The sequence below is a fragment of the Tenrec ecaudatus genome, chromosome 1 (genome assembly GCF_050624435.1).
Source record: "Tenrec ecaudatus isolate mTenEca1 chromosome 1, mTenEca1.hap1, whole genome shotgun sequence".
Lineage (NCBI taxonomy): Eukaryota > Metazoa > Chordata > Mammalia > Afrosoricida > Tenrecidae > Tenrec > Tenrec ecaudatus.
Window position 1 is genome coordinate 248,075,894 of NC_134530.1, and position 13,848 is coordinate 248,089,741.

General features: G+C 38.8%; 1 protein-coding gene across 1 annotated transcript in view; it reads left to right on the forward strand.

Annotated features, from left to right (window-relative positions):
- Positions 1-13,848, forward strand: part of DNAH14 (dynein axonemal heavy chain 14) — a 419,312-nt gene that overhangs the window by 306,397 nt on the left and 99,067 nt on the right. Inside the window, exons 57-58 of the mRNA XM_075542667.1 lie at positions 2,925-3,033; positions 3,608-3,733. Of these exons, the coding sequence (XP_075398782.1) occupies positions 2,925-3,033; positions 3,608-3,733 (235 nt within the window). The remainder of the gene's footprint in view (positions 1-2,924; positions 3,034-3,607; positions 3,734-13,848) is intronic.

Consider the following 13,848-nt stretch of genomic DNA (forward strand, 5'->3'; position numbering starts at 1 on the left):
ATGCCTTTCAGCACAGGTGGCATCTGCATCTGTTGTTGATGACATGTGAATCTCTGGGTTTGGTCTGGCTCATGACGGAATATCTGGTCCTCAGCCTGGCAATTTTATGTTATGTTTTCCTTTATGCCTGTTCTACCGTTTGAATTTACCTCCATGGATTCATATTGTACTTGACCTTTTGTGCTTGGCTATCTTCACGCAGCATAATATCCTCCAACTCTGTCTATGAGATAAGGTGTTTTATCATTTTGCCACTTTTTTTAGGGATGTGTAGTATTCCATTGTGTGTCTATATCAGAGGTTTTTAATCTATTTGTCTATTAATGGAAATTTAAGCTGTTTCCAATTATTTGTGATTGTAAACTGCACAATGACATAAGTTTGTTCTGGTTTTTAATGTTTTCTACTTTCTTTTTCAATTAAGGGGTTTTATCTATTTTACTTTGTTGTTATTGTTTGGTTTGGTTTTCTGTTTTGGGAAAACAATCGTTGTTGTGGATTTTTGTTCTGTTCTGTTTTGGTTTTTAAGGTTTTTCTGTATATGAAATCCAGGATAGGTAAATCTAGAGACACAGTAACTGGATTAATGGTTCCTTGTGAGTATGACAGGGGAGGTTGGAAGGAAATGGGGAGTTGTTAACAATGAGTACAAGAAAAAAGAAAATGATATAAAACTGACTGTAGTGTTGCATGGACAACTCTTCTTGATATGAACATCTTGATATGAATTATTGAATTATAGGATATGTGCCAATGAAACTGTTGGAAAAAATTAATGAAACACCAATCAGGCAACTAATTTCAATTCTATCTCTTACTACTTAATTATCAAGCATTCTTCAATAGTGTAGTCGTTATATAATCTCCTGTCTTGGGGGCATTAAGAATGAATCAGGTAAAGGTTAGCCTGTCAATCACGTCTCAGCTTGATGACTTCATTTGGAGGAGAAAGAGAGATAAAGATAAATAGCTCACTGGAGGTCTCTCTCTCTCTGCTTCACCTTCCTGTTGACAAGCCACATGGAGCCACACTGATGGCAGTCAGAGCTCTGGAGATGTGTCCACCGCCATTGGACCCACAGGACTTTCTACCCACCAACCTGTGATCTTCCTGCATTCAGCGTCATTACATGTGTCTAGAGAGAAATTTATGGATTATTATGGGACATATGGGCTAATACCAGATTTATGGACTTGATCTAGACTGGGGTGGGATGTTTTCTCAATATATGATTGGTCTTTGATGTAAAGCTCTGTGTTACACACATGTAAATGTCTCTGGATTTGGCTCTAGTCTACCTGGACTAATACAGGTAATATTTTGAAGAGTATTTAGAATTCTCTACATAGACTGTCATTTGAAAATAGCAACAATTTTATTTCTTCCTTTCATTCACTTTTCTTGCCTTATTCAACCATGCTGCATAAGAGTGCTAAGAGTGGGCATTTTTGCCTTGTGTTGATCAGATATAGATACAGATAGTTTTATCTCATGGAAGTGATTCAAAAAATTAATAAGGCTAGCAATTTTCAAATTCAGGTCAGATATCAGGCCAGAGGCCTCCCTTGACCAATGTAGCTACTGGGGCTGATGAACTCAGGTCAACAGGTCATATACCAGGCTGCTGACTTCAGACACTGACAAATACAGCGTCAGCACATAAGATGGTGGGCTGCTCGATGAAGAACACAGCTTTCCCCCAGATCCTGGATGCTTCCTCCCCCCAACTACCATGATCCGAATTCTACCTTGCAGGGCTGGATAGGACAGAGGCTGTACACTGGTGCATATGAGGGTTGGAGGTACAGGGAATCCAGGGTGGATGATACCTTCAGGACCAAGGGTGTGAGGGACGATGCTGGGAGAGTGGAGGGTGAGTGGGTTGGAAAGGGGGAACTGATTACAAGGATCCACATGTGACCTCTTCCTTGGGAGAGGGACAGCAGAGAAGGGGGGAAGGGAGACTCCGGATAGGGCAAGATATGACAAAATAACGATGTATAAATTACCAAGGGCATATGAGGGAGGGGGGAATGGGGAGGGAGGGGGGAAAAAAAGAGGACCTGATGCAAGGGGCTTAAGTGGAGAGCAAATGCCTTGAGAATGATTGGGGCAGGGAATGTATGGATGTGCTTTATACAATTGATGTATGTATATGTATGGATTGTGGTAAGAGTTGTATGAGTCCCTAATAAAACGTAAAAGAAGAAAAGAGAAAAAATGATTAGGGCAAAGACTGTACAGATGTGCTTTATACAATTGATGCATGTATATGTATGAACTGTGAAAAGAATTGTATGAGCCCCAATAAATTGTTAAAACAAACACAAAAAAAAGATGGTGGGCTGCTAGCACAGGGCTACTGGCACACAAGCTACAAAACCTAGCAAATCCAAGATGGCTAGGCAATAGAGCATGCCATGGCCACGGACAAAGAATGAGGGGTTATATAATGACGCAGATGCAGGATTCAGATCAAACAAAAAGCTAGAAAGTTTGGCCAGAACATCTACATAGTTTGGATGCAGGCCACACCCCTGGGGAAACTCATTTTCAACTGACTAGCTATTCATAGCAAATTTTATAATGGGAGTGATTACACTGTTACATAATTGCCAAACTACATCATAGTTGCCAAACAAGAGAATCATGGCCCAGCCAAGTTGACACACAACTTCAATCATCACACTCTAATCCCAGTTTTATAATAGTTTGTCATGAATTTTTTCTGAATCAATTGATACGATCATGTGATTTTTCTTTCCTAGCCTATTAATATAGTGAATTACACTAATTGATTTTCAAATATTGAACGAGCTTTGTTTCCTTGTAATAAAGCCCATATGACTAGGGTGTATAATTCTTTGATATATAATAATATTTGTTAATATTTTGGTATGTCTTACACATCTTTTTCCTTCAGGGATCGTTTTCATATGGGCCTTTCAAAGATCCTGGAAGCAACTACACTAGTTACAGATATGCAGGAGGAGCTCCTGATTCTTGGTCCTCAGATAGAACAAAAATCAAAGGTAGACTTAATTTACAATATCCTTTAAAGATTTTAGAGTATGATAGAGCAGTGTTTGTAAACAAAGGCCCTGGTAGCCCTTGAAATGAGTTAGAATTCTAGCTGTGTTACTAAGGAGCTACATAAACTTAGAGGAATTTCTTACCTCTTGTAGCTTCATTGCAAAACATCGGTAACAGCAAAACAGTAACATTATTATATTTTAATAATTAAATGTGATCATGGATATGCAAAGAAACTTCCAAAAGGTTTTGGAAAAATTCCATCATCTTGTACTTCTATGATTTTTTTAGCCTCTTTCATATAACTAATTATAGAAACTCATGCAGAAAATTCTCCTAGTTGATTCGTTAAATTCATCTGAAATGTGCTGTGATAACTTGCAATCTGTCAAGTATGCTAAAAAGCATTCCACTCATTGTTCTTTATGTGAATTATTTGATATTTATGCCAGCCATCGTTAGTCTACTCAACAAATGCATTGCACACTGATGTTGATGCCATTTTATAATACAATATTAGTTATTTGAATGATGCTTTTCTAAATTTATTCTATTAATTGTTTGGTTCATTAGGAAATAGAAATCCTTATGGAAAATTTACGGAAAGAATCACAAATAGTTGAGAAGGTTCAGATGCTTGTTAAGCAGGATGAAGAAATTATGGCAGAGGAAATAAGAATTGTGGAAGAATACACTCAGGTAAAGTCAGACACAACCAATAACAATCTCTGGGGAATTTTTGCTAAAGGATTTCCCAACTCCCAAAGTGCACTTTGTCTGCTCTTAAAATATAGCACATGCCCCAACTTTGGACACTTTTTACTTTTAATTCAACAAATATTATTCGAGTGCCTAACGCAGGTATGACATGGTTACATGAAAGTTAGACTACAAAGAAACTTGGTCCCTCTCCTGGAGGAACTTCGGAGAAGACAGAGGCTTTTACTTAAAATAAACCAAAACTCATTCAAACCATATTAAAAATTCTATGTGCAAAGTGATGACCAGCATATAAAGTATTAAGAGAAGATGGAAGGAATAAACAGAGTCACTGTACCAAAGTGAATTGGCCAACATTTAACCATTTCAGTAGGTAGCCTTGATTTTTTTTTTTTAAGCTGCAGGTGAACGCAACAAAGAACACACTGGTCTATGGGATAATAAAGGGAGAGGTGGAGAAAAGGTTGAAGTTGTCAAGAATTTTGTATGGCTTGGGTCCACAGCCAATATTCATGGGCACAGCAGGCAAGAGATCAAAAGACAAGTTGTATTGGGTAAATCTGCTGCACAAGGTCTCTCTAGAGTATTGAAAAGCAAGGATGTTATTTTGAAGATGAAGGTGCCCTTGACCCAGGCCATAGTATTTTTAATTGTGTCATATGCATGTGAAAGTGGGACATTGGATAAAGAAGACTGAAAAATAATTGATGCCTCTGAACTGTGGTGCTGGCGAATATTGAAAGTGCCAGGGACTGCTAAAGGAACAAACAAATCCCTCTTGGGAAAGTAGGGCCTGAGTGCTCCTTAGAGGCCAGGAGAGCAAGACTTCATCTTACATACTTTGGCTGTGTTGTCGAGGAAGACCAGTCCTGGGAGAAGGACATCGTGTTTAGTAAAGTAGAGGTGTTGTCGAAGAGAGGAAGGCTCTCAAGAAAATGGATTGACACAATGATTTCAACAATAGGCTCAAGCTGAGGAACGATAGGAAGAGGTGCAGGATCAGGCAGTGTTTCGTTCTGCTGTGCGTAAAGTTGCTATGAGTGAGAACCAACTCTCGATGCACCTAAAATATAACAACTATATTTGCAAGGAATATGAAGCCAGGCAAACACACTACATGCACCATCTACAATGAAGACATGAGAGAAAAGATACAGATAATAATCCTGGAACATTTAAAATCAGGGTAAAAATGGATAGATTGATGGTAGATGGGTTGAATACTGGCTGACTAGGAGAAGAACAGTCAGAGATGAAACAGATGGGTGAATTGTCAACTGATCTGATGTGGTGTCTCCATAAAAAGCTTCATTTGCTCAGGACCAGCACAAATATCCACTGGTAGCCAACAACAAGAAGGTGGTATCTTCCCTTGCTCCCCACATCCAGCTGGTGACCAGTGAGTGGCAAACCCCCACCCTCACCCACCTAGCAGTTGGTTACGCACACACCCAAACACTTTCGGCACTGTTTGAGGTCAGAATTACCTCCTTGTGGACCAGCTCCTGGCTTACCAGCCCCATGTGTAGAGGCATGCGAACTTTGCCCAGTAGAACAGCAAAATTCACAGTGCCCAGTGAGCACCCTGATGCAGGCCATGCTGGACAGGAAAGAATTCCTTTCAAACCACTCACCTTGTCCCCCAGACACCCTTATAGTCCAAAGGAATTCCCTTCCTCACCCATCTGAGCCTGCATGAACTACTTCCAGATTCAATTCCTGATCTCAGGTAACAAGCTGAACAATCCATCTAGGACAGCGGTTCTCAACCTTCCTAATGCTGCGACCCTTTACACCGTTATGTTGTGGTGACCCCCAACCATAAAATTATTTCTGTTGCTACTTCATAACTGAAATTTTGCTACTGCTATGAATCAGGCGACCCCTGTGAAAAGGTCTCCTGACCCCCAAAGGAGTCGTGACCCACAGGTTGAGAACCGCTGATCTAAGACAAGCTTTCTCCCCAACCTTGGCTGGTCCCTACCAAGTACCCCAGCCCACCTGCTCCTGCTCCAATTTTCTTTCCTTGCTTTTTTTTTATATTCTTTGGATTTTTGTAATCCTTTCATTCATAGTTTTCTTTTTTTCTTTTGTGTTTCTTTTCCCTTCATTTCTGTGGTAGTTACATAATTGTGTCAGTTTGGGACTTGAGAGAATTATGAGTGAAGGGGTGGTGTTTCTCTAGTCTACCCGGACTAACACACCTTCTTTCTCTGAGTTATTTACTTTACTCTTATATTTTATTTTTTTATCTTCCATTTCTCTATTCCTAGTTTTACTTACTGTACTTTTTATTCTTGTTTCTCTTTAATTTTTATCTAACTTTGTTTTCTATTCCCACCTCTTTTCTTTTTAGTTATTTTAAAATTATCTTTTATCTATAATTAAATTATTGTTCTTGCTGTTGTTGACCTGTTTTCCTTCTGCTTCTTATACATCTCATTGTTTTCTTGTTGACAGTTTCTTTTTTACTTTTATTATCCCACCAAATTGGAACACAAACTGTGCCCTCACAACCAAGCCACATCCATACCTCTAGCATTTGCACTTACTGAGCTAGGATCCCTACCACCCAAATCCTGTACCACTGCACCACAGTGTCTCTGAGGTAACATAATTCCAATTCGCATGAAGGAACAAAACAGAATAATGCAAATAAATGACCAATATAGAGAGCCCAAAGATTTTTCTAAGATCTTTCTTTTCTAAGGAAGAAAAGGCATTGGAACTACCTGATAAGGAATTTGAAATAATAGTAGTTAGATACTTTCAGTGGATTAGGAGAAAAATCAATAAAGCTATGGATAAATTCAAGGAAAGGAAAAAAAATTAGAGGAAACCAAAAATCCACTACATGAGTAAAACGAAAAAGTAAACATAAATTAGAATGCACATAGAACAGCTAATAGAAAACCAGAAGATTAATATTATAATTTTAGAAATAGATATTGCATTAAAGAGCAAGGAAGTTCAATTTAATCAATGTAAAGCCTTATTAGTGGATGTGAAGCAAATATCTCCATACTAATCTGCAAGAGGAATGATTACAAACCATGTGAAGAAGGCCTAAGAATTGTGTGGAAACCCATAAAGAGATGATTGGAATTATAGGACAGAAGGAAGCAAAAAATGACAGAGAAAAGTACCAAAGAGTCATTGGAAGAAAACTAGTCTAGTATGAAAGACAGGGGAAATGCATTTGACAAGCTGAATGAATCCCAAACCAGACACACTCTGCGGGGGTTAGGTTGTGTATCATCCAGGTACACCCGTAGGAAGGTATGGGTCGAGTCCAACCTTTCAATCAGGACACAACCTAATGATGTCTTGTTGAGGGTGTGGTCTTTTATAAGAGACTGTGGAAAAACTGCCCTTTCCATCTTTCCTCTCACCAACTTGCTGCTTGCTTGGGTCCTGGCTTCTAGAGCCAGCAGCCCATGTATCCTTAATATAAATGTCTTACTCATATATAGCTCTTTCTTATACATATGAGTGTCACTGATTTTGTTTCTCTAGAAACTCCAGCCTAACATATATCCCCAAAGATACATCACTGCAACATATCATAAGCAAATATTTCTAAACCAAAGATAAGAAAAATCTCTTCAGAGAAGCTCATGAAGAAAAGAAAAAAAAGTTACTTACAATGGGAACCAATAAGACTAAGTCCTGATTTCTCAGCAGATACCATGCAGGCAAGAAAACAATGGGATAACATATTTAAAGTGCTGAAAGAAAACATTATCAACCAGGAATAATATATTCATCAAAACTATGCCTCGAATCTCATTCCCACTGCCATGGACTAGATGCCAACCTACAGCCATCCTGTGGGGAGGGTAGAACTATCCCTGTGAGGCTCTAGGACTGTAACTCTGTTGGAGTAGAAAGCCCCATTTTTCCCCCGCACAGTGACTGGTAGTTCTGAACAGCAAACCTTCTGAACCGCAGCCCAACATGTAACCACCACACCAACAGGGCTCCTTATCCCTCAAATCTGATGAGAAAATTAGAACTTTTCCAGAAATAGAAAGGAAAGTAACTTGTAAAAGCCAAATCAGCCTTACAAGTAATGGTAAGAGCAGCTCTTTGGACAAGGAACTAACCAACACTAGACAACAACCTGGGAGTAACATACATGACAACACTACCAGAAGACCATCCAGATACAGAAGTGTGTAAAGTAGAAACAGCAACAACGTTTACTGAAACAGAGAAACAGAAATATCAATTTTTAAGGATGACAGTTATAAATAGTCAATAGTGTAATTAAAGGATTTTAAAATGGAAAGGAAGTCAGATAGATTTCATGATAGAACATACTCTTTTAAAGTTGGGGAGAAATAAACAAATTAAAGAGTAACTTCAAAGAAAATTAACCTCATCAAAATAAAAAAAATTTTAACAGAAAAAATTAAAATTTTCATAGATGCTAAAAAACAGCAATGACAAAATGACAAGAAAACCCATAAACAAAATGAGCTCAGCATAGACAATACATGAACTAAGAAACCAATAACACACATGTACACACCAGCAAAATGACAGCAACAAATTCAAGAAGTGGTTTCTTTGAAAGGATTAACAAAATCAGCAAACTGTTAACATCCAGCGGTGTGGACCTGCAGCGAGTGACGACCTGAAGATAAAGAGTGGCCAGTGGGCTGACGATCCAAAGGCACATTTATTTCCAAAGTACAGCTTTATATATAATGAGGCAAGGGTGCATAGCATGCATAGTGTAACAATAACATCGTGATAACATTGCTCTAAGCACAAACCGTTCCTGGGACTAATCTTATCTTAACAAATGCAGCTGTGTTCTCAGTGTACTCAGGGTATCTCAGAATGTGGGGGACGTATGACCATCGTCCCAGCGTTCTGGGTTACACAGTGTCCCCAAGCACCCCCAGAGAGTCACCAGAACTCAGTGACCATATGGCAAACCGCTGGCAAATCTAACAAAGGAAAAGAGGTTGCCATGAAAGTAGGACAAATCAGAAATAAAACCGGTGACACCACGACGGAACCAATTGAAATAAGATGGATAATAATAAGTTCTATGTTGGACTGCCCTACAAGTTTGAAAGCCCACACGAAATGGACGAATTTCTAGAAACACGCTACCTACCTAAGCTAATACAGACTGCAGTAGAAACTCCAAAAGACCCTTATCAACAGAAGAACTTGGCACTCCCAACAAAAAACTTCAGGCATCATTCTACCAAACATTCAGAGAAAAGCTGACAGCAATTCCACTCAAACTATTCCAGAGTAGAGAAAAGGCTGAGAAACTCGCAAATTCAATTGATGAAGGAGCAAAAACATTGCCAGAAAAGAAAATTACAGATCAAAATCCCTCATGAACTTAGGTGCAAATATTCTCAATAAAATCCTAGCCTATATAATCCAACAGTGTATATATAATATAATAACTATAATGTTACACACATACGCATCGTGATCAAATGGGATTCATCATGCTACGTATGCAAGGAGAGTTCGACAGTAGAAAATCAATCAACATAATTATCACATAAATAAAACTACAGGGGAAAATGGTATCAGTTGTTGTGGAAGGGCACTTGACAAATCCACCTATTCCTGATAAAAACACTCACGAAAATATAAATGGAAGGGAAAATTTTTAGAGTAAATATACAAAGCCATCAGCTCACGTTACTCTCAGGAGAGAGGAACTGAAAGCATGCCCCATGCGAGCACCTGAGCGCAATTACACCTTTCAGAATCCTCATCTTTTGCAGTGTTATTCATAATTTCTTCTGATCAACACAAATGCCTGTGCACAGTCAATAAGAGACAAATAAAACATGCTTTCTGATATTCTCTGCTTTCCGTCAAGATCCATCTGACGCAGCAATGGCGCCCCTTGTGTATATCCTCTTCTACAATTATTTTTGTGCAGTATTTCTCCAGCCTTGATGTTGAGCAAATAATCTGAGAAACTGGAGTATATGAAGAAGATTGCAACAGCAAGCTTAGACGAGGACCCATTCACCATTTTCAATATGTACATGACACCGCCTTGCTTATGAAAAGCAAACGTCCCCCCAAAATTAAACAAACAAACTCACTGCCATCAAGTCAATTCTGATGCATAGCAACCCCATTGGACAGGGTAAACCTGCCTTTGTGCGTTTCTGAGACTGTAACTCTTTGCTAGAGTAGAAAGTTCCATCTTCCTCCCACAGAGCAGCTGATGGTTCAAAGTCCTGACCTTTCAGCAGCAGCCCAACCCATGACGACTATGCATCAGAACTCCTTTCACTGAAAGCAGAGAGGTCCTGAGACGCTTAGCGGATTATACCTTAGTACAAATAAAACAAAAATCTTCACAACAGGACAATGAGCACCAGATGGAGGTGGTAGTTACATAACCTGGTGTCCATTTGGGACTTGAGAAGATTAAGAGTGAAGGGGTGGAATCTCATCGGTCAATCAGGTCACAGCCAAGGAGGCCTCTGTGTGGGCATGGCCTTCTCCTGAGAATTCTGGGAACTCCTGTATTTTCCTCCTTGGAGACAGAAGACACTTTCTCTCTTTGCTAACTCCCTGAGAGACATCCCTGAGGAGAATCCACATGGACCTGCCCTGATGCAGCCCTGGAAGCTAGAGAAACCACATGGAGACCTCTGTCAGCTCTGGGATCCTTACAAGGTCACTGGATCCAAAGACTTTCTATCCACTGACCCGTCATTGTCCTGCATTTGGCATCATTGTAGTCTGAATAGGACTTTATAGATTGATATTAGACACATGGGCTAATATCAGACTTATGGGCTTGATCTGGACTGGGCTGGGACATTTTCCCAATATTCAATTGCTCTTGTATATAAACCTCTTTCTCATATGTATATGAGTGTCTATGAATTTGTTTCTCTAGAGTACCCACATTAACACAATGGATGAAAGATTGAAGTTGTTAAGGAGTTCAGCCACAATTAATCCTTATGGAAGGAGGAGTCAAAAGTCAACTAGTGTATAGCTAGGACATATCTGTTGTAAAGGATTTCTTCAGAGTTATGATGAAATCACTTTGGGATGTATTTGAAATCTCTTCATAAACATACAAAAGCTATAAAAGTTATAAGGAAGACTTTAAAAGAATTGATGCATTGAATTACAAATTCATGTGCATTTTGGTATTGACAAGAATAATGACTATACCATGGACTGCCAGAAGAATTAATAAATCTGTCTGGGGAGAAATACAGCCAGATTGTTCATTAGAGACGCGTTATATGGAAGAACGAATCCCTTGAGAAAGACGTTATGTTCGGTAAAGCTGAGAGTCGGCACAAAAGAAACTACTCTCATTCAGATGAGCCGCCCAGTGGTGGCAACGCTAGGCTGACATCGTCACAATCGTGAAGAAGGTGCAGGATCAGGCAGCAGTTTGTTCTCTTGTACGTAGGATCGGAATTGATTCAATGACGCCTACAGCAACAACCCGCAAAACCCACCACGTGTCTGTCAATTTGTCATGTGTGGCGGTGTACAATTGCTTTGATGCTCTGCCTCTGGTATTTTAAGGTCATTAGGGTAGCCCGTGATGCAAAGATTTCAGCAAAGCATCCAGATTAAGCCAGACTAGAAAGAAAGGCCTAGTGATCTAATTCCAAAAAGTATCCAGTGAAAACTTTATGCATCAATATAAAATATAGTCCAATATACTTGCTTTAGACATATTATGACAGTTATCAAGCGCTGGTGGGAGCCATCATGCTTGGTGAAGTAGGTCAAGAATAAGTGGGAAGCCCCTCAGTGAAATGAATTGGCACAATCGCTGCAACCATGGGCTCAAACGTGCAGGTAATTATGAGGATGACACAAGACCAAGCAAGATTTTGTTCTGTTGTATATCAAATCACCATGAATTGGAGTCCAGGTCATCTGTGGACTCCTAACATATGAGCAATTACTTATTCACAATATACATATGAACTACTATCATTGGCTAATACCTAAAGGAAAGATTCAGTATGACCAGTAGTGCGCTGGAATACATGTTCCAAACTGGCTTCTTGGTAATTTTGAAATATTTCGGCTGATTATTCGGGAGGTCTGATTGTGTTATCATTATTTTTACTTCATAACTGGACTGAAGGAGGGCTCATACCGACACGAAAGACGTTTCCAGCTTACCTTTTGGTTGGTGTTCATTTGTACTTGTATTCTTAACATTATCTTTGACCCAAAGTTTCTCACAGAAATATTTTAAAGCTACTTATTCATGTTTTAAGGGCTCATTTACGCAAAGCTATCTAACGTAGTATGTAAATCCCCTATGTGGACATAAGTAAACTGCAGGGCGTGCTGTGGTGAGCATTTCGAACCAGCAGAAGACACCAGCAGTCAGCAGGCTTCTCCAAGCGTGAGAGTCCCCACTCTTCCCTCAAGATGCCCCCGGAATCCCACTGGGAATTCCCCCACCCCTCTGGGATGCCACCACAATGAGGTGCTCTTGCTAATCAATATAGTGAACACATGGATACTTTAATGTGAGCCTCTTTTTAAAAAACAAAAGAAAAATTACTATCAGGGAATCAATGTTTTTCTTGCCCTACCACAAAGAATAACCTTCTCTTTCCTCTGGTTTCAGAAACAAATTCAGAAATTTGTAAGGCCAGACACTTGTACAATAAAACCAACGAGAGCTGCAGCTGCATAAGATTTCCCTGTTTCCCCAGTTCTCACACGTGTTCTGCTTTTAAAAGATGTCGTCATATCACTATTCTCTTGTTTTCAGTTAGAAAATATTTAACTTTTCCTCTTCTGACTACGTTCTTCCTTACACAGGTTCCTGCTCTCACAGGTTTTAGTGTCCAATTTTGAAGCGACATTTTCCAAAAGAATATAAAATTGATATCTTAGGTCCTTAGTGCTGCTGTAACAGAATAATCACAAGTGGGTGGCTTTAAAGAGCATAAACAAGCCTTTCTCACAGTTTAAGAGGCTAGATGTCCAAATTCAAGATGTTGCTCTGGAAGGAGGTCACTCCATCTATTTCAGCTTCGCTGCTGGCAATCCTTGGACTGACTACCTGGGTTGCGGACTTAGCTGTCCACAGGGTCTGTCTGCTTCCTGTGTCTGTGTGCATTCTGGTCTTCGTACAACTCCGAAGTGATTAGGTTTAGGATCCATGCTAACCTGGTATAACCTCAACAGACTGAATACGCTGCATTAGATAACATTAGGGAAGAGCATCTGCTTTACCTTTGGCCAACTAATTCAATCATGTCATTAAATCACAGAGGTATGTGAGCCAGTATTTCAATATATGTATATATATAGATGTGGGGGACACAATTTTATCTCTAAGTTACTAAATCAAAATTAGATATGCACATGAATTTTTATCTAGATTAAAGAAATCATAACAAAATACAAATTTTTTTAATTGGCAATTATCACAAATGTCACAGAATCCAGAAAAAGAGCATAATATTGCTTAATAACTAATTGCCTCACACACCCTATAATCCCTGTCTGATGTTTCTCACTCTATGATCTCTCTTCAACAATATGACTATGATTTTATAAAATAACTTGTCATTATCTCTCATTTATAGAATCATTACCAAGGATTATCAAAATGTGTTATTATTGATAGTTTGGAAGGTGTTTGTCCAATCTTTATAACTCATTAGTGATAATGTCATAGACATTTTCAGTATCCCCTTAAAATCTGGCATAAGCAGACATGACATTTCAAGATTTCTCATGCAGTGATTAATTTAAAAACTTTTGAACTACTGACATTTATTAACCAGTTTAATATCAATGTTCTCATTAGAGAGATGTATTTATATCATTTTATGCTATTCCCATTGATGTCATTATTCCTTACAAAACCTGCAAGAAATTAAATTTTTTCCACTATGAACATGATTTATTCCTTATCAGTAAAAGATTATGAGACAGTTATTTCTTCTATCCTAAAGTTAAAGTTATTTTTTCTCTTGATACATAATTGCTTTTGGTATGATCTGAAATTCTTATTATGTTACTTCTCAGTGTCCTCATCATTTCTTTTGCTTTCATCGCTCAATCACTTTTATTTCACATCTCTT